The sequence below is a fragment of the Notechis scutatus genome, chromosome 5 (assembly GCF_049901735.1).
Source record: "Notechis scutatus isolate UNSWTSFEM ecotype Mainland chromosome 5, rNotScu1.2, whole genome shotgun sequence".
NCBI lineage: Eukaryota > Metazoa > Chordata > Lepidosauria > Squamata > Elapidae > Notechis > Notechis scutatus.
Window position 1 is genome coordinate 103,313,748 of NC_142013.1, and position 18,034 is coordinate 103,331,781.

The 18,034-nt window shown below is 41.7% G+C and overlaps 1 protein-coding gene and 1 long non-coding RNA gene across 2 annotated transcripts in view; both read left to right on the top strand.

The window, feature by feature from the left end:
• The first annotated feature begins 4,841 nt into the window (after positions 1-4,841).
• Positions 4,842-13,783, top strand: LOC148130602 (uncharacterized). The gene is made up of 3 exons (XR_015750009.1): positions 4,842-4,929; positions 8,070-8,139; positions 13,610-13,783. It is a non-coding gene; the product is annotated as an uncharacterized LOC148130602 (long non-coding RNA).
• Positions 13,784-16,501: 2,718 nt separating this feature from the next.
• The window catches only part of KLF12 (KLF transcription factor 12), a 233,940-nt gene continuing 232,407 nt past the window's right edge, over positions 16,502-18,034 (top strand). The window contains exon 1 of the mRNA XM_087967505.1: positions 16,502-16,506. Within this exon, the coding sequence (XP_087823631.1) occupies positions 16,502-16,506 (5 nt within the window). The remainder of the gene's footprint in view (positions 16,507-18,034) is intronic.

The following is an 18,034-nucleotide window of genomic DNA, read 5'->3' on the forward strand; positions in this document are numbered from 1 at the left end:
CTTTAAAGTCAGAATATGAAAAATTACATATATTGCACAAGTTTGGGCAACCTCAATATATGACCTTTTGAGATTTCAGCCTTCTCCCGTGAAATCTCTCAAGACTGTTAGAGGATGGCCATGTGCCTTTCTTTTTCTTCAGTTAAAAATAATTAATTGTGGATTTCTGTATTTTTATCTGATCTCTTGGTGTTATTTGAAGCAGTCTGAGATCCACCCAAACAGCTTTCAGTTACGGTGCCCAGAAATAACCGTTCGTGGTGATGTTGTTTTTGAGTCTACTACTCTGCTGATAAAGTGATATTTTTGGAGCTTGTTTTTCTTCTCAGCCCCTATTCGAGAAGTGTTTGGCATAGGTTTGGTTGGAAATGCAGCTGGTGCAGAGGACAACCACATGTGATGCTGATATAGCTTGAGTTCTGCAAGGCTATGCTCTACTTCAGGCTTTGGTGCCAGAAGTAGGTGATGGTAGTGGCTCAGTGACTAGAATGCAGATTGCTAATTCTGCCCACTGCCTGGAGTTCGATCCTGATCAAGGTTGACTCAACCTTCCATCCTTCTGAGGTGGGTAAAATGAGAACCCAAATTGTTGTGGGCAATAGGCTGACTCTGTAAACTGTTTAGAGGGGGTTGTAAAAGCAATACAAAGTGGTATATAAGTGTACGTGCTATTGCTATAATGCCTACATTTAGGACCAAGTACAACATCTGAACAGGTTACCTCTTTAGATGCTTGGGGAGTGCCAAGTCAAGGCTGACATGACCATAGAAAAGTGTCTTTGGACAATGTTGGTTCCCTTAGCTAAGAAACTGAGAGAAACACTATCCCTAGAGTTGGATACAATTGGACAGGGAAAACATTTACCATTACCTTTATGGATCACTAATATCTGCTTTCTAAATCTGACTTATGGAAAGATTTCAGAGTGTTGAAAAGTCTGATGGGTGTTTCTCCTATCCCTTCTCTTTCTTACTCAAGGAGTAGAACCGGAGCTGTAGAACCAAGCTAGATGTAAATTCTTCCCAGCCATCTTAGTGTTTCATTTGGAGAAAAAGGATGTATATATGTGTGTGTACACACACACACACACACACACACACACACACACACACACATATATATATATATATATATATATATATATATATATATATATATATATATCTTTGGTTATTCGGGTTTTCTCCCGCGTAAAATTGGAAGTATTTTGGCGACGTTTTGATGAAGTCTCATTCATCATCTTCAGGCTTGTGTCTCCGGCTTTGTGCTTCTCGGAGTAATGCAAGCTTGCAGCTGCTTCTTCCTTTTAACTGCTAGTGGGGGTGAGACTTGATTGGGTGGGGGCTTGGCTGTGTTCTGATTGGGTGGGGGTGTGTTCTCATTGGTTGGGGTTTGGCTGTGTTCTGATTGGGTGGGGAGTGTTCTCATTGGTTGGGGTTTGGCTGTGTTCTGATTGGCTGGGGTGTGTTCTGTTCAGGTGGGGGCTTGGTTGGGGGCTTGGTTGGGGCCCCCACCTGAACAGAACACATCCCCAGCCAATCAGAACACAGCCAACCCCCCTACCAATCAGAACACAGCCAAACCCCCAACCAATGAGAACACACCCCACCCAATCAGAAAACCTCAGAAAACAAATATATATACACACACACACATACTCTCACACACACATACACACACACACATACACTCACACACACATACACACACACACACATATATATAATCAATCAGGTTTTGGCTGAAAGTTCTTTTTCTCCTGTTCACAGAAAAAGAAGTTGAACATTAAAAAAAGAAAAAGAAAGGGAAGAGAAGGCTAAAAATTAAGAAAGCACATTTATTTCCCTTAAGCATATCTGACAAGTGTTTGATAATGATGATGAAGATATTTTTCTCTGCTTCATTCCTGAACATATAATTTTTTTTAAATGCAAGTGGACATTTATATGTATTATGAACGTCAGCTTCCAGTTTCCTGAAAAAAAAAAAAACCTCAGGAAAAGACATGGGCTCTTATTTGTTATGTGCTGTGCTTATATCATGGCAACTTTTAATTGTTTCCCTTCCTTTCTGTTTTTTCCTTGCATCAAAACAGTTTGATGCATTTGAGTGGTAGTTCTTTTAGGTTGTTTCTACTGAAATATAACTGAATCAGTTGTAAGAATGTTCAAAAGCGTACAGAATGCGGAACGTTATTATCATTATGGACATTAGTAAGTATATTTCTTTATGTTGCACATTCCACTCTTGCTTTCTAGTTTATTGACTATGAAAAGATAAGGGACCTTACACTTTTCTTGCAAATTTCCATATAATTTCTGATTGGGGTTTCTTTATTAATCTTTGCTCTTTGCCTGATTAGTGCTTCCAACAAGCATTGCAAAACATTTGCTTCATTTCCTGCACATGAGAAGACATGACAGCCGATAATAACTTCCAGATAATAAAATACATAATTAAACAAAATCAATAATGGACAATAAAACAAATCATATAACCATGCACAATCCCAAGCACCAACTCAGCAATAATATAATTAGCAGTAACCAGAGTCAATTAGTTGATCCTCTCTTGGTAGATGGTGTGAAGCCACAGCGATAACTTAGAAGTTAGAGCCAAAAAATTTTTGAAGAAAGAAAAGTTTTGACTAGGTAATTTTTTTTTATGACATGAAGGGAAGTGAGCTGCTGATTTCATTTCCTGTCAGTGAGAACGATTAATCAGTGGAACAACTTGCCTCTAGAAGTTGTGTGTGCTCTAACACTGGAAGTTTTTAAGAAGAGATGGGGCAACTATTTGTCTGAAATGGTATAGGGCTTCTTGCCTAAGCAGGGGGTTGGACTAGAAGACCTCCAAAGTCCCTTCCAACTATGTTATTTTTCTATTCTGTTATCTTCTTGTTTCCTCTTTGGGCTGCATCTAGCTTGGCAGAATTGCTAAGGGACTCCAGTCTTCTTCTTGGAATCAGATTCTCCCACGTATGCACGAATGATAATTTGGTTTGGTTGGTCTTTAAAGCTAGGAATGTACTTAACTAAACATGAGTCAGTTTTTGTTTCTTTTCTCTTTTGCAGCTTTTGCAAAAACCATTATTAATGTGTGATGATGATTAATGAAAGGCTAAATGTCATCTTTCTCCTCAGAGGAGGTCTTTTGGTAAAGCTCAGATTAGCCCCAGTGAATTTTATTTTTAATTGATTAATACCTTAGTTTACAAAATAAACCGAATGCAAAATAACAATTAGAAAAAGAAACAAAAAAGACTATAGAAATTTAACCTTCTTTCCTCTCTGGAGTCATGTCACATCCTTCCCTTCCCTTCCTTTCCTTCTTCTATCTTCCTTTCCTTCCCAATGCATGGCCAATATTGTTTCTGCAGATCGCAAAATGATGGGTCATTTGAAATGTTCCTTCCTTGTAATTCTTAAAAAGGAAAATGAGCAGTTTTCAACAACCAAAGTTAATGCTGGTTTGCAAGTACAGAAATGAAGTTCGTAGTGAATCATGTTGGTGCTCCTTATCTTTTATATCTTCCCCTTCGTTTCCTTTGTCTGCTGCATACCCCTGTCTGCTCCTTGCATGTGTCTCAACAAACATATACTGTTATAAGTTAATTCCTTCAGCCCGAAAGCTGATGAGACTGACATCAATACCTGAGTAGATCTCAGACAACAAGCCAAAAAGAGAAGGAAAAAAACCCTTAACACTAAGAGAAGCACTGAAAAAGGAGACAAAAACATGTTAGTTTGGCTGGTCAGATGAAGGGAAAGCCAAGCTCAGATTCAATTATAATTGGGCTGAGGATTTTTCCATTGGCCTCTCTAGCTTTCTGAGATCACAGTGGAATCTGTTTCTTCTCCCTTTCAGCTGATTTCATGGCAGCTTTCTCTGGGGATCAACACTGAGGCGAAACTGTTGGACGTGTTTCTGTAATATCTGCCAATGAGCAAGTTGTGATTTCAAACAGAACATTTTGAGGATAATCATGCACTGTGCTCAAAATTGGGTGTAACATATATATGTATATGTATATGTATATGTATATGTATATGTATATATATACCAGCATTCCATTACACTGAATTTTGCTTTGTGTGTTTCTTTTCTAAATCTGGGATGTGGATATGATATTTCCATATTTCCTTCTGTCATTTCTACTTTGCCATCCCAGATGATTAGCTTCTTAGGATTATCTCTACCTCTATCTATCTATCTATCTATATCTATCTATCTATCTATCTATCTATCTATCTATCTATCATCATCTATCTATCTATCTATCTATCTATCTATCTATCTATCTATCTATCTATCTATCTATCTATCTATCTATCTATCTATCTATCTATCTATCTATCTTATCTATAAGATCTATATCTCTATTATATTTATATCGTATCTATTACAGTATATCTATATAGAATAGAATATAATTCTTCATTGGGCATGTGATTGGACACACAAGGAATTTGTCTTTGGTACATATGCTCTCAGTGTATATTTTAAAAAAAGATACATTTGTCAAGAATCATAAGGTACAACACTTAATAATAGTCATAGGGTACAATAAGCAATCAAATCATACTAGGAAACAGTCAATATAAATAGTAAGGATACAAGTGATAAAGTTATGGTCATACAGTTACAAGTGGGAGGGGATGGGTGATAAGGAGTGATAAGAAGATTAATAGTAATAGTAGTGCAGACTTTGTAAATAGTTGGACAGTGTTGAGGGAATTATTTGTTTAGCAGAATGATGGCATTCGGGAAAAAACTGTCCTTGTGTCCAGTTGTTCTGATGTGCAGTGCTCTATAGCGTTGTTTTGAGGAAAGGAGTTGAAACAGTTTATGTCCGGGATGTGAGGGGTCTGTAAATATTTTCCTAGTCCTCTTTTTGACTTGTGCAGTATGCAGATTCTCGATGAAAGGTAGGTTGGTTTTTTTAATCTACCCCTATTATATCTATCACCATTATATCTATATCTATTATATCTATATCTATCTTTGTTATCTCTATCTCTCTATCTATTATATCTATTATTTCTATATCCATATCTATTATATGTATATCTCTATCATTATCTATATCTAGACAGAGATAATATTACAAAAACACACATATCTCTGTTATGAACAGAACAAGCAATCAATCCTATAACTTCATGAATTATAAATAATATTTGTAACAAATAAGAAAATGTATATTAATTGGGACAGGGAATTCTCAGTAATCTTTAATTGGGACTCCCCAGTTATCTGCTGGTTCAACTATAGAGGAAAAATGGCATGTTCTATAGGCTACTATATAGTTTGTGAAAGTGTTCACAAGCTATATAGTAATCTATAGAACGTGCCTTTCTGTTTGTTTGTTTTTTTGCAGACTGAACCATTGGCATGTAATTCAGAAGGACAATGCCTGATATACACATGGTCTGTCTATGTATTTTCAAAGAGAAGAGCTGGGAAGAAAAATGTAAATAAAAGAAACCCCTAGAAGACCATATACTGACTTCTCAAGTATATGATATAGAGCAAGGGTCTTCAAACTGGGCAAGTTTAAGATTTGTGGACTTCAACTCCCAGAATTCCTGAGCTGACATGACTGGAGGAGGAATTCTGAAAGTTGAAGTCCACAAGTCTTAAATCTTCCAACTTTGGAGACCCCTGGTATAGGATTTGCTGCTTGAGCAGGGGTTGGACTAGAACAGTGGTCGCCAACTAGTGGGCCAGGGACCATGGTGGTCCGCAAGAAAATTTTGGTGGTCCATAGAGAAATGTCACCCCCAAAGTACCATCCAAAACAATTAATCCAGGCTGCACAGGAACACAAAGCTGTGCTGCCCACATGGCCTGCGGGAACACAAGGCTTGCGTCGCTTGCACTGTGAACAACATGAGGTAGTGAGGGGAGGAGGGAAAGGGCAGAGGGGGGAAACTTGCCCCACTCGCCCCATGTGCCTGGCCTGGCCACTGGGCTGCTTCTTTCCACTTCTTTCTTCTTCTGCTTTTGGCTGCATGCAAGGAAAGCAGCAAAAGTCTTTCTTTCTCTCCCCCAAACTCTGCCAGAAATGAGTCTTTGGGACCCTGCAAGGCATCCTGGTCAAAGAGGCTACACTGGCAAAAACTCATTTCTGGCAGAGTTTGGGGGAGAGAAAGAAAGACTTCTGCTGCTCCTGCTCTCTCTCTCTCTCTCTCTCTCTCTCTCTCCCCTCTCCCTCTCCTCTCTCTCTCTCTCTCTCTCTCTCTCCCCCTGAGAACTGAGCAGGAGACGGTATCCTGCGATCCCAAATAAAGAATAATTGACCGGTAGGAAAATGGGGTGGGGAATTTTCCTGCAGACTTTTTTGGGATTTTCCCAGGGTCTCTGGTCTGTGGAATTTAAAATTATGAGTTTGGTGGTCCCTGAGGTCCAAAAGATTGGTGACCCCTCGGATAGAAGATCTCCAAGATCCCTTCCAACTCTGTTATTCTGTTAAGTGTGTGGTGTGTCTCCCCTTGTATAAATCACAAACTATTAGCTATTAACTTTTCCAAAACAGAAGTATGTTTCAAACTTAAAATGGGAGACTGGAAAGTGCTTTTATATTGACATCTTTGGATATTGAACTCCCACGTCCATGTGGTCCCACTTGTGTTTGTTTTGTTAAGTTAAAAGTGACACTCTGCATTGCAGCGGACTTTGCACAGTTCAGTAATTGCCCTATTTTGCTTCTGACAGGCAAATATACATGGGGCACTTTTGTGTCACTGCTGGTTTGTTGTCTCCCTTTCTTTAGTTTTTGCCAAAAACGGAGTAGCAAAGCGTTGAGGAGAGAAACCACAGCAGCTCCTGCCGAAGAGCCATATGGAAATTAAGGCCTATATTAAAACATGCAAAATGGGGGGGGGGGGGAATGGTGTGGGGGCTTGCCGTTAGGAAGTACTTTTGTTGCACACCCGGATATGGTGCTGCCTGCGTTGACCCCGATACAAAGTGCCCCACCAACGCCGAGGTCAACATCCAAGCCGTCGCCGCCCGCCCGCCCGAAGATGCAAAGGGGGGAATTGTCACCCCCAAAAGACGACTTCCAGCCATTAGCTTTTCAGGGCTCAAATAAAAAAGAGACCCGGCTCTTATTATATGAGAAACACAGTATCTATCTATCTATCTATCTATCTATCTATCTATCTATCTATCTATCTATCTATCTCTATCTATCTATCTATCTCACAGTATATAGCATGTGTAGATACGTGTTATGTATGTGTATAGGTTGATATATACTTTCTTTTTAGAGCAGGCAACCAAATTTCATTTTTAATGTGGACCAGTGTGCTCATAACAAAAAGTAACAATAAAAGTTTTCTCTTCTCTTCTTTTCTCTCCTCTCTTCTCCTGTCTCTTCTCTCCTCTCTCCTCTCTTGTCTTTTCTCTTCTCTTCCTCTTCCACTACCTCTTCTCTTTTCTCTTCTTTCCTCTCTGCTTTCTCTTTTCTCCTCTCCTCTCTTCTTTTCTCTTCTTCCTCTCCTCTCCTCCCTTCTTTCTCTTCTCTCTCCTCTCTTCTTTTCTCTTCTTCCCCTTCTCTCCTCTCCTCCCTTCTTTCTCTTCTCTCCTCTCCTCTCTTCTTTTCTCTTCTTCCCCTTCTCTCCTCTCTTCTTTTCTCTTCTTCCCCTTCTCTCCTCTCCTCTCTTCTTTTCTCTCTCCTCTCCTCTCTTCTTTTCTCTTCTTCCACTTCCTCTTCCACTTCCTCTTCTCTACTCATCTCATCTCATCATCTGTTGTGAACTTCTACAAGCAAAGTCATTGGGGAAGCCAGATTCACTTAACATCTGTGTGATTCATTTAACAACTGCAACGATTCCCTTAACAGATGCGGCAAATAAAGTCCTAAAATGAGGCAAAACTCACCAAACGAATGTCTCACTTAGCGACATAAACTATGAGCTCAATCGTGGCTGTAAGCCAAGGACTGCCTGTACATATTTCTTGTTATCTGTGGAAACTTAGACCAATACATTTACTTGGGGTGGGGTGGGGGGTGGAATCCCTCAGGCTTTCTCAGAGTAACCTCTCCAATAATCCTGTACAGGATGGGAACCTTTGACTTGGCAACAGCAAGCACTAAGACAGTGAAAATAATTTCTGTTTGTGCACCAAAGGTATGTAACAAGGCTTATGGCTTGACGTCTTGCTGTCATTTGAAATCGATTAACCTTCATTTTCCTTGGAGAGGGGGTGTCTGAGGGAGGGAAAAGTGACCTGTGCCAAAGTCTAGGAATCTTTCCCATCAACGCCTAAACGTGTAAGAATGATTGGCAGCATCTCTGCGATCTTTTCGACCTCCTCCCACTCAATTTCTTTCAAGCTCAACATGCCGAGATGGACTCCATCTCCTCCTAAATGCAAAGCATGTGCCTGACCACTGAACTAGAGCCCTCCAAAGACTGGCCATCTTCCCGAGTCTGCCTCCAGCCGTGCAAGAGAGCATCACCAGAGCAACAGGTTGGCCAAACCCATCCCACGTTTTCTCTTCAAAAATATCGGCGGTGATTGAAAGTATCTGCAGAGCCGTGGAAGCATTTCTGGAATTCTTTACCTGGTCTCCTTCCAAGCCTGAGCGAACAGAATAACAGTTAGAAGGGACTTTAGAAGTCCTAGTCCAACCCCCTGTTCAGTCAGGACCCGATACCATTTCACATAAATGGTTGTCCAATCTCTTCTTAAAAACCTCCAGCGTTGGAGCACTTTCGGGAAATTTCTCCTTAGTTCTAGGTTGCTCCTCTCCTTGATTAGTTTCCATCCGATGCTTCTTGTCCTGCCTTCAGGTGCTTTGGAAAATAAGTTGATTCCCTCTTTGGGGGTTTCTGTAAATGATCCTTTCTTATTTCCCCCAAAATTTTCAGTAGAAAGATGTTTCCTTGTCCTCCTAGATATGGAAAAGGTAGATCTCCAATGCTAACCTTTATTGTCATTTTTTACTGTGGGCACACTGGCACACTTTAAAAATGAAATTATGTTGCCTGCTCTCAAAAGTGTACAAATACATAACTCTCTCTCTCACACACACACATATACAGCCACACATACATATATATATAGGTGTGTGTGTGTGTGTGTGTGTGTGTGTGTATGGTATTCAGCTTTGTTTGGGTATTTTCCCACGTCATTATAGTTGTGCTTTTAAAGTTGTAGCAATGTTTTGGCAGAATCTCATCTGCCATCATCAGGCTTCTGTATTGTGTTCGTCTGTGAGTCAGACTTTTACAAACTACTGTAAAAGTCTGACTCACAGATGAACACTATACAGAAGCCTGATGATGGCAGATGAGATTCTGTCAAAACGTTGCTACAACTTTAAAAGCACAACTACAATGACGTGGGAAAATACCCGAACAAAGCTGAATGCCATACATGTAAGTACCCGCGAAAACTTAAGAAAACATATATATACCTCAGAAAACATATATATATATGTATATATGTATGTATGATATATATATATATATATATATATATATATATATATATATATATATATATATATATATATATATATATATATATTACACCCAATATATATAGAACTATACATACATACATGCACGCATACATACATGTATGCCTGTATGTATGCATGTATGTATATGTATATCCATCACTGTCCATGTATGTATGTATCTATGTATCTATGTATCTATGTATGTATGTATGTATGTATCTATGTATGTATCTATGTATGTATGTATATATATAAAACTTAAGAAAACATATATATATATATATATTACACCCAATATATATAGAACTATACATACATACAGGCACGCATACATACATGTATGCCTGTATGCATGCATGTATGTATATGTATATCCATCACTGTCCATCTTGAATATGGATACCTCCTCCCAACACTGATGTTTGTAAGTTTTCTTTGAACGATCATGGACAGGGTGAGCATATCAAGTGCCAGCAGCTTCTAATGTGCCAGAAGGGAGGGCAGAGGGCATAGATGACTTCCTGCCATATGCACAGCCATGAGTTCATTGGAGACCCATTCAGCACACAACCCAATTCAGAGCCCCGCTGTGGCTGTTTTCACAGGACTCCCTTAACAGCTGGAATTGACCAGAACACAGCTGCTCTCTGGCTGCACTCCGTTGCACTTTCCACATCGCTTCCATCACCGTCATTATCATGAGGTGTGAAGGCAGGAGGCACAGATTATTCCCCATGGCTTAACTATCTCACCTGTATTTCTTCCTCAGGCAGAAGGAGACTACAATTGGCTTTACACATTAAACAAGGTTTTGATTTTCTTATCCAAGCACTGAGCCGCACCTGCATGCCTTATTTTCAACATGATGATGTTGAGGCTCTAGAAAGAGTGCAGAAAAGAGCAACCAGGATGATTAGGGGACTAGAGGCTAAAACATACAAAGAACTGTTACAGGAACTGGGCATGGCTAATCTAGTGAAGAGAAGGACCAGGGGAGACATGATAGCTGTACTGCTGCATTTAACAACTCTGTGCCATTAAAATCTTCCCTTGCTTTGTACTTTGCAGGCCAATTGCAATCACTATAACCTTGTCAGGCATCTAATAACCAAAGCAACAAAGTGGCTTAGGCTAAAACATATGAAGAACGATTGCAGGAACTGGGCATGGCTAGTCTAGTGAAGAGAAAAACTAGGGGAGACATGATAGCAGTGTTTCAATATTTGAGGGGCTGCCACAGAGTGAAGGGGGCCAACCTATTTTTCAAGGCACCTGAAGGCCAGACAAAGAATGGATAGAAACTGAACAAGGAGAGATTCAACCTAGAAATAAGGAGAAATTTTCTGACAGTGAGAACAGTCAACCAATGGAACAGCTTGGCTTCAGAAGTTGTGGGAGCTTCATCACTGGAAGCTTTCAAGAAGAGACTGGACTTCCATCTGTCAGAAATGATGTAAGGTCTCCTGCTTGGATGGGGGATTGGATTAGGTGAACTACAAGATCCTTCCAACTCTAGTGATCTAATCTAATCTAAAACTTATGTTAGCAAGTACCTCTGGAGCACTTTGTGGGCTCAGATTTAATGTTAATGGCAAATGAAGGCAAATATACATATCCCAGGATAATGATGCAGGATCCAATCTGAGTCGGTCACCAGGATCAAAGATTTATTCTCCCAAGCTTTCAGGAAGAAGAATTTCAAGAAGAATGGGCTCCAGCAAGAGCCTGAAAGCTTGGAAGAATAAACCTTTGGTCCCCATGACTGACTCAGATAGAATCCTGCAATGTTAATGGCTTTCATATTGATAGGGCTAAGGAGAGATAGCAGTCAGGAAGACATCAAGGGAACTCTATAAATCTTGATTCCAAGACAAGGAAATGGGCAGTAGCTTATATGACATAACATTTGGGATAGGATTTGCTTATCTTTGCCTATCTTTGAGTCTCAGTCTACCTTGCAAATGTGTTTGGGATTCTCCTTTGCTTACTGTTCACTGCCCTTTTACAGGAGGAAACCCTCATGATCATCTCAATTCCCTACCTCAAGATCCTTCTTTTTTTTGCAGACGAAGTAGCTTGAATGTCAAATCTGAGAGAATTTTCCCAAAAGCATTTGCTAATACTGTTCAAGTTACACTGTCCTTCAAACAGCTTTTCTTAATCTATGTCCCCTAAATAAGACTTTCTGGGTAATATTTTGGCCAACACGTCCAGGTTTACTATAGGTTGCCCTCAACTGAGCCCAAATTTTATGTTGTTAATTGAGTTTTGCCCGCTTTTACAACTAACTTCTCTTGCCCTGTTTGTTAAGTAGATAGCTGCAGTTAAATTAGTAACACAGTTATTGAGTAAATCTGGCTTTCCCGCATGGACTTTGCTGGTTAGAAGGTCCCAAAAGGGGATCATGTAACTCTGGGACACTGCAGCCGTCATAAATGTGAGTCAGTTGTCAAGCATCCAAAGGTCAATCATGTGACCATGGGGAATGCCACAATGGTCATAAGTGTGAAATAAGTCACTTTCTTCAGTGTTGTGGTAACTTCAAACGGTTACTAAATGAACTGTTGTAAGTTGAGGACTACCTGTAATTTCAGTGGAATTCACCATGAATTCTATCACTAAATAAAGTGGTTAAGTTTGTGAAGAGTGAAGAGAAGCTAGTGAAGAGAAGGACCAGGGGAGACATGATAGCAAGTGTTCCAATATTTGAGGGGCTGCCACAGAGAGGAGGAAGAGGTCAAGCTATTTTCCAAGGCACCCAAAGGCCAGACAAGGAATAATGGATGGAAACTGAACAAGGAGAGATTCAACCTAGAAATAAGGAGAAATCTTCTGACAGTGAGAGCAATCCACCAATGGAACAGAAGTTGCCCTCGGAAGTTGTGGGAGCTTCATCCCTGGAAGCTTTCAAGAAGAGACTGGATTGCCATCTGTCAGAAATGGTGTAGGGTCTCCTGCTTGGGCAGAGGGTTGGACTAGATGGCCTGGAACAGTGGTGGAATTCAATTTTTTTTTTTACTACCAGTTCTGTGGGTGTGGCTTGGTGGGCATGGCAGGGGAAGGATACTGTAAAATCTCCAGTCAGATGTGGCATTTGCCGGTTCTCCAAACTACTCAAAATTTCTTCTACCAGTTCTCCAGAACTGGTCAGAACCTGCTGAATACCACTTCTGGCCTAGAAGGTCCCTTCCCACTCTGTCAATCTGTTAAAATTGGGCTAATGTACTAGCTGTTTAACTATTATTATTTTTCTCTGTTTCTTACTACTGTAGAATCCAGTGAATTCCAGATATTAAATTGGGCAAAATTTTGGTCAAAAGTTTGGTAGCTTTTAATGGCAGCCCTAAGACACGAGGGTGGGGCAGGATGGCCCTTTTAATGACTTGTGGACTTTTAACTCCCAGAATTCTTGGACCAGCCATATTGGTTCATGAATCCTTGAAGGCAGAGGTGGTATTCAGGAGGTTCTGACCAGTTCTGGAGAACCGGTAGCGAACATTTTGAGTAGTTCGGAGAACCAGCAAATACCACCTCTGAATGGCCCCACCTCCATCTATTCTCTGCCTCCCGAGTCCCAGCTGATCGGCTCTGTCTTCTTTTGTTGCCATGCACAGGAGAACGGAGCTGGAAAGCAGGTTAGTGGGGTGGGGAGGGAATGGGGATTTTGCAGTGTCTTTCCCCTGCCATACCCACCAAGCAATGCCATGCCCACAGAACTGGTAGTAAAAAATTTTTTTAATCCCACCACTGCTTCAAGTCCACAAGTCATGAAGGGGGCCATTGTTTTCCCACGTCTGCCCTAAGAGAACAGAAGCTGAAGATTCCTTCACATGGGATGAAAACGACATCCTGACACTTTCTACAAATTTGAGTCCTCAATTTAGTGTGTGATTTATGACACACCCTGAGGGGGAGCGGGGAAGACAGGGTCACAGGTCGACCACAGACCATCGCTGTGTCTTTGATTCACTTAACAAGCAGTGGCAAGAAAGGTCATAAAATGAGGCAAAACTCACATAGCCAATGTTTCACTTAACGACAGACATGCTGGTCTCAATTGGAGTTGTAAGTCGAGGACTACCTGTACATTTTCGTTATTTATCTGCTCTTCTATCCCTCCTCTGGGACAGGCATGCCCTTCAAAACTCAAACCCTCCCCAAAATGGAAGGATATCTTGAATCCCACGGCAGCTGAAAAAGTCGATGAACTTAGCAGAGAGGGCAAAATTGGCTGCTTTGATTAAAGAAAAGAAGACAATTACTTTTCTTTCTATTTGGAAACCGCTTTTGGACTTTGTGCTTGAGGTGGAAAAAAATAAATAAAACTATTTGGGGTTTTGCTGACTAGATACGTTCAGTTGTTATAGAAATGGCTGATATATATTATAGCTGGTTACCTGTGTGCTTTGCTATGAAACTATGTGGTCGGGCTTAGTTTTGGGGGAGGAAAATAAGGGGGGGGGGAATTCTGCCTCTGCCTACCAGGATCCATCAGTACTCATCTGGCTAGCATCCTGTCAGTGTGTCAGAGAGTTTAGGGCTGTTTGGAAACTGAAACAGTGTTTACTGTGTGAGCGAGAAGAAGACAGCAAGGAGCCTGGGCGTGGCTTAGCTCAACTGTTTTGTACTAAAGCTGCTTTCTGCTGTGAAACTGAAATGGAAACTCCTATCCTCTGCTTGTGTTTTGCAGGTGGGGAGCGGGAGTAGAACTCCTTAGCATCAGAGCGTGTTAATAATAATATACGAAATACTAATGCTCTGATGGTCATTTTGAAAAGTCCTTTTTAGGGAGCACCTAGAAGCCAAGAGGAACATACGTGCCAAATTTCAAGTTTGTAGCAGAGGTGGTATTCAGCAGGTGCTGACCAGTTCTGGAGAACCGGTAGTAGAAATTTTGAGTATTTCGGAGAACCGGGAAATACCGCCTCTGACTGGAGATTTTACAGTATCCTTCCCCTGCCAAGCCCACCAAGCCATGCCCACAGAACCGGTAGTAAAAAAAATTTGAATCCCACCACTGGTTTGTAAGCTTTACGGTTCTGGAGATTTTGTGGTGATGCGTGAGTGGTATTTCACTTTTATATATATATATAGATTACCTAAAAGTGAAAAAAGATGAGGTTTTATGTTGCTACCTTATTCTACTGCATCAAAGGGAGTTGGCAGTTAATGGTTTTCTTTTTCCTTGTCTTACATTGTTTTCTCTTCCTCCTTTCCTCCCTTATTTTCCTTCTTCTTTGGACTTCTTTTTTTTTATATTTTGATAAACTAATAAAACATTTGAATCGCTAAGGCTCAAACCCCCATGGGCTCGCTGAGTTCCCCGTCTGGCCTTATTTTTAAGCAAATGATGGAGAGTAATGTTACAGCATAAGAAGATTGAATTCCAACCTAGAGGAAAGGCAAAAAATTAAAAAAATCAGGGAATTGTTTGGTGTCTTAAAAAGAGTTAAGCTCCTGTCCAAGCTAGATGGATGAGCTCATAAAGAAGAGATAGCTTGGTTTGTGAGGTTAGGAGAAAGAAAGCTCAGGAAAGGAAGCTTTGACAGCTGCTCAAGGGGACATTTCCTGAGCATTCAGGCTGAAAATATAGGTTGAAAATGTCAGAAGTGCTCCTCAACCTTTCCCAGAGGCATACGGTTCCTCTGGAGCCTTGCAAAATGTCATCATATTATGGGATGGTCTTAACGTGGCCATCTTTACAATTCATCAAGATGAACCAGCAGATGTTGGTGGTAGGGACAGAAGTCTTGGAGAAGACTATTATTCTGACCCAAACCTGGTTCCATGAGAATAAACACAAAACAAAGGTACCAGCACAACCTTTTACTGTTTCATTTAGGAAAACTGTTTCTTCACAGATAAAAGGCTGCTTCCAACTAATTAGCTCCAATAAGGAAGAGCCTTGCCAAGTTTTTGTCTGCCAAGAACAACAGATAAAGTTCCTAAACAATAAATTAAAGAGTCTCCAAATACCAACTCACATATTCTAACGTCTACCAGGCTCGAGTACCAAACTGCTTTGCCTTCTGCAAAGAATTCCGGTTTCTCAACTGGCTTTTATCTCTTAAGGGAGGGGCCATTACCTTGCAGCCTTACTCCCGAGTCGCCTGTGCTGCAGCAGCTGCTCTTTCCTTCGAGCAGCCCTGCACGCACGCATCCTGGGCTCAGGCTCCTCGGGGACCTCTTCATCACTGCTGCCAGCCTCCACCATCTCCAAAGGCAGCACTCCACTCCCTGATGGTCCTGGCCCCATCTCTGCATCACACGCAGGCCCCTCATCCGAGTCCTTGCTCTCCGAGACCTCAGATGTCCACACCTGCTGCCGGTGAACCACAACAACAATTCTCCAAGCCTAGTATGAGGACGTCATGGCAATTACTTAGCTCCAGAGTCGGCATGAGTCCACCCAAGGAATGTTCATTCCCTCCCTCCCCATCCAGAGACCTGCCAGGGGGTATGCTTCACATTCTCATCTTTGATGAGACAGCTAAGGGAGTCTTCCGGGTGACCCAAAACTGATTGGGCCAGTGGTTCTTACCCTATAGTCCACAGACCCCTGGGGGCGGGGTGTCATGATGTTGTCACAAGGACTTTGCGAAGATTTTAGGAAATTGTTGTGGTCTTCCAGCGGCCAGCAGAGCTGGCAACAGAGTCAGACAGTGAGGAGGTTGGGGAGGAACGTGGGCCAGTCCTGGAGTCTGGGGAAGACTCTGATGAGTGCTCTGCGTCGGAGGCAGAGATGGGGCCAGGACCACCTGACAGTTATCAGCTATGTTCGGAGTTGAAGATCAGTGGGGCAGAAGAACAGCTGGAGCCTGTTCCCAGTATGCACATGCACAGAGCTGCCAGGGGAAGGGAACAGCTAAGGAACAAGGGTCGACTCAGCTCAGGTGGACGGTGAATGGCCCCTCCCATAGGGAATAAACACAAGGGCAGTGGTGTTTGCAGGAGACAATTAGGTCAGTTCATTAGGGTGAAGGTGTGTTCCTGACTTCTTGCCAAGTAATTGCTACTACAGCATGGCGTTTGAAAGATATCGGCCTGGCAACTCTCCAAGCCTGATAAAGGTCTGTAGTTGTGAAATCTCTTTAAAGACTGTTTGCCGGGACTTTGCTGGAGAGGAATTCACCTTAAATAAATAAATAAATAAAAGGGGTTTTATCGGAACGAAGAGTCTGCTTCATGATCCTGGGAAGGTCTAGGTCAGAATAGAAACGTTATGATTTAAACCTTGACTTAAGACTTGGTGGCCCATGGACAGGGTCCATAGCCACAAAAGGAATTTAAAGGGGCCCCACAATGAAGAAAAGGCTGAGAACCAATGGACACGGCCATTGATATTCTAGAAGTCAGAAAGGGGATTCAAGATGCTCTTGAGAAGACACAGGACTGAACATAAGAGAAGGAAAGGTAAGTGAGGCACAGGTAAATTTATCCCAAGGGTGCTTTTCCAAAAGGCAACTGGACATTCTTAGTTCTTTTTTTTTTCCCCTTGAAAACATTTTGCAAGAACTGAAGAATTGAAGAAGCTTCTCAGATGAGAAGCAAAATGTTTTCAAGGGGAAAAAAAAAAACCTTAAGAAAGTCCAGTTGCCTTTTGGAAAAATACCTTTGGGACAACCATGACCTGGCTGACTGAGAATCTCTAGAGGCACATATAAAAGTTTTTCATTGTCTTGGTAACAGCTGGCGTCAAAAGGATACATGCGGGTGACAAGCTGACTGTGAACCTAGCTATTTTTTAAAAAAAAATAGGGAGGTGCATGGATAAAATGGTAAGAAAGTCTTCCTGCCATTCAACTCCCTTCAGCACTGGAGAGATCCCATGGAAGCACTCAATGCTGGGCGGCACACCTTAAAAAAAAAATTGCTTCTCTTACAGATCCTCAATGGCCTTAGGAGAAAACATCTGGTTATGATTAAACTTGAAAAAAAGCTAAAAAAAAAAATGCTCCAGAGCAAAGAGCACCTTAAATCAGAATTCCCCAGCCTTTGTGGACTGGCACTGGGGGTGTGGGGGGGAAAAAAAGAGAGGGGATGATTCTGTGCAAGCAGAGGCCAGTGCACACACCAAGCTCCATTCGCACGAGTGGCTGGCGTGCACTTCCACCATTTGCACAACTGGAGTATGCACGCACACGCTCATCCACCGTGCAAGCGTGGATGTGAATGTGCGCTCACCTGCTGCTTCCCTGGCCCAGTTCCAAACAACTCACAGCCCAGTAGTGGGCTGCAGGCCCCCCGGGTTAGGGAGCCCTGTTTTAAATGACAGAAAGTCAAGATTTGTGCTAAAATATTAAGGGAAACAAATGGGGGTGGAAACAGTGGTTGAAGAGCCACCAAGAGCCATGGTGGCGCAGTGCTTAGAGTGCAGTACTGCAGGCTATTTCTGCTGACTGCCGGATGCCTGCAATTTGGCAGTTCGATTCTCGCCAGACTCCAGATTGATTCATCCTTCCATCCTTCTGAGTTTGATAAAATGAGGATGAGAACTCAAATTGTTGGGGGCATTAGGCTGGCTCTGTAAACCGCTTAGAGAGGCCTGTAAAAGC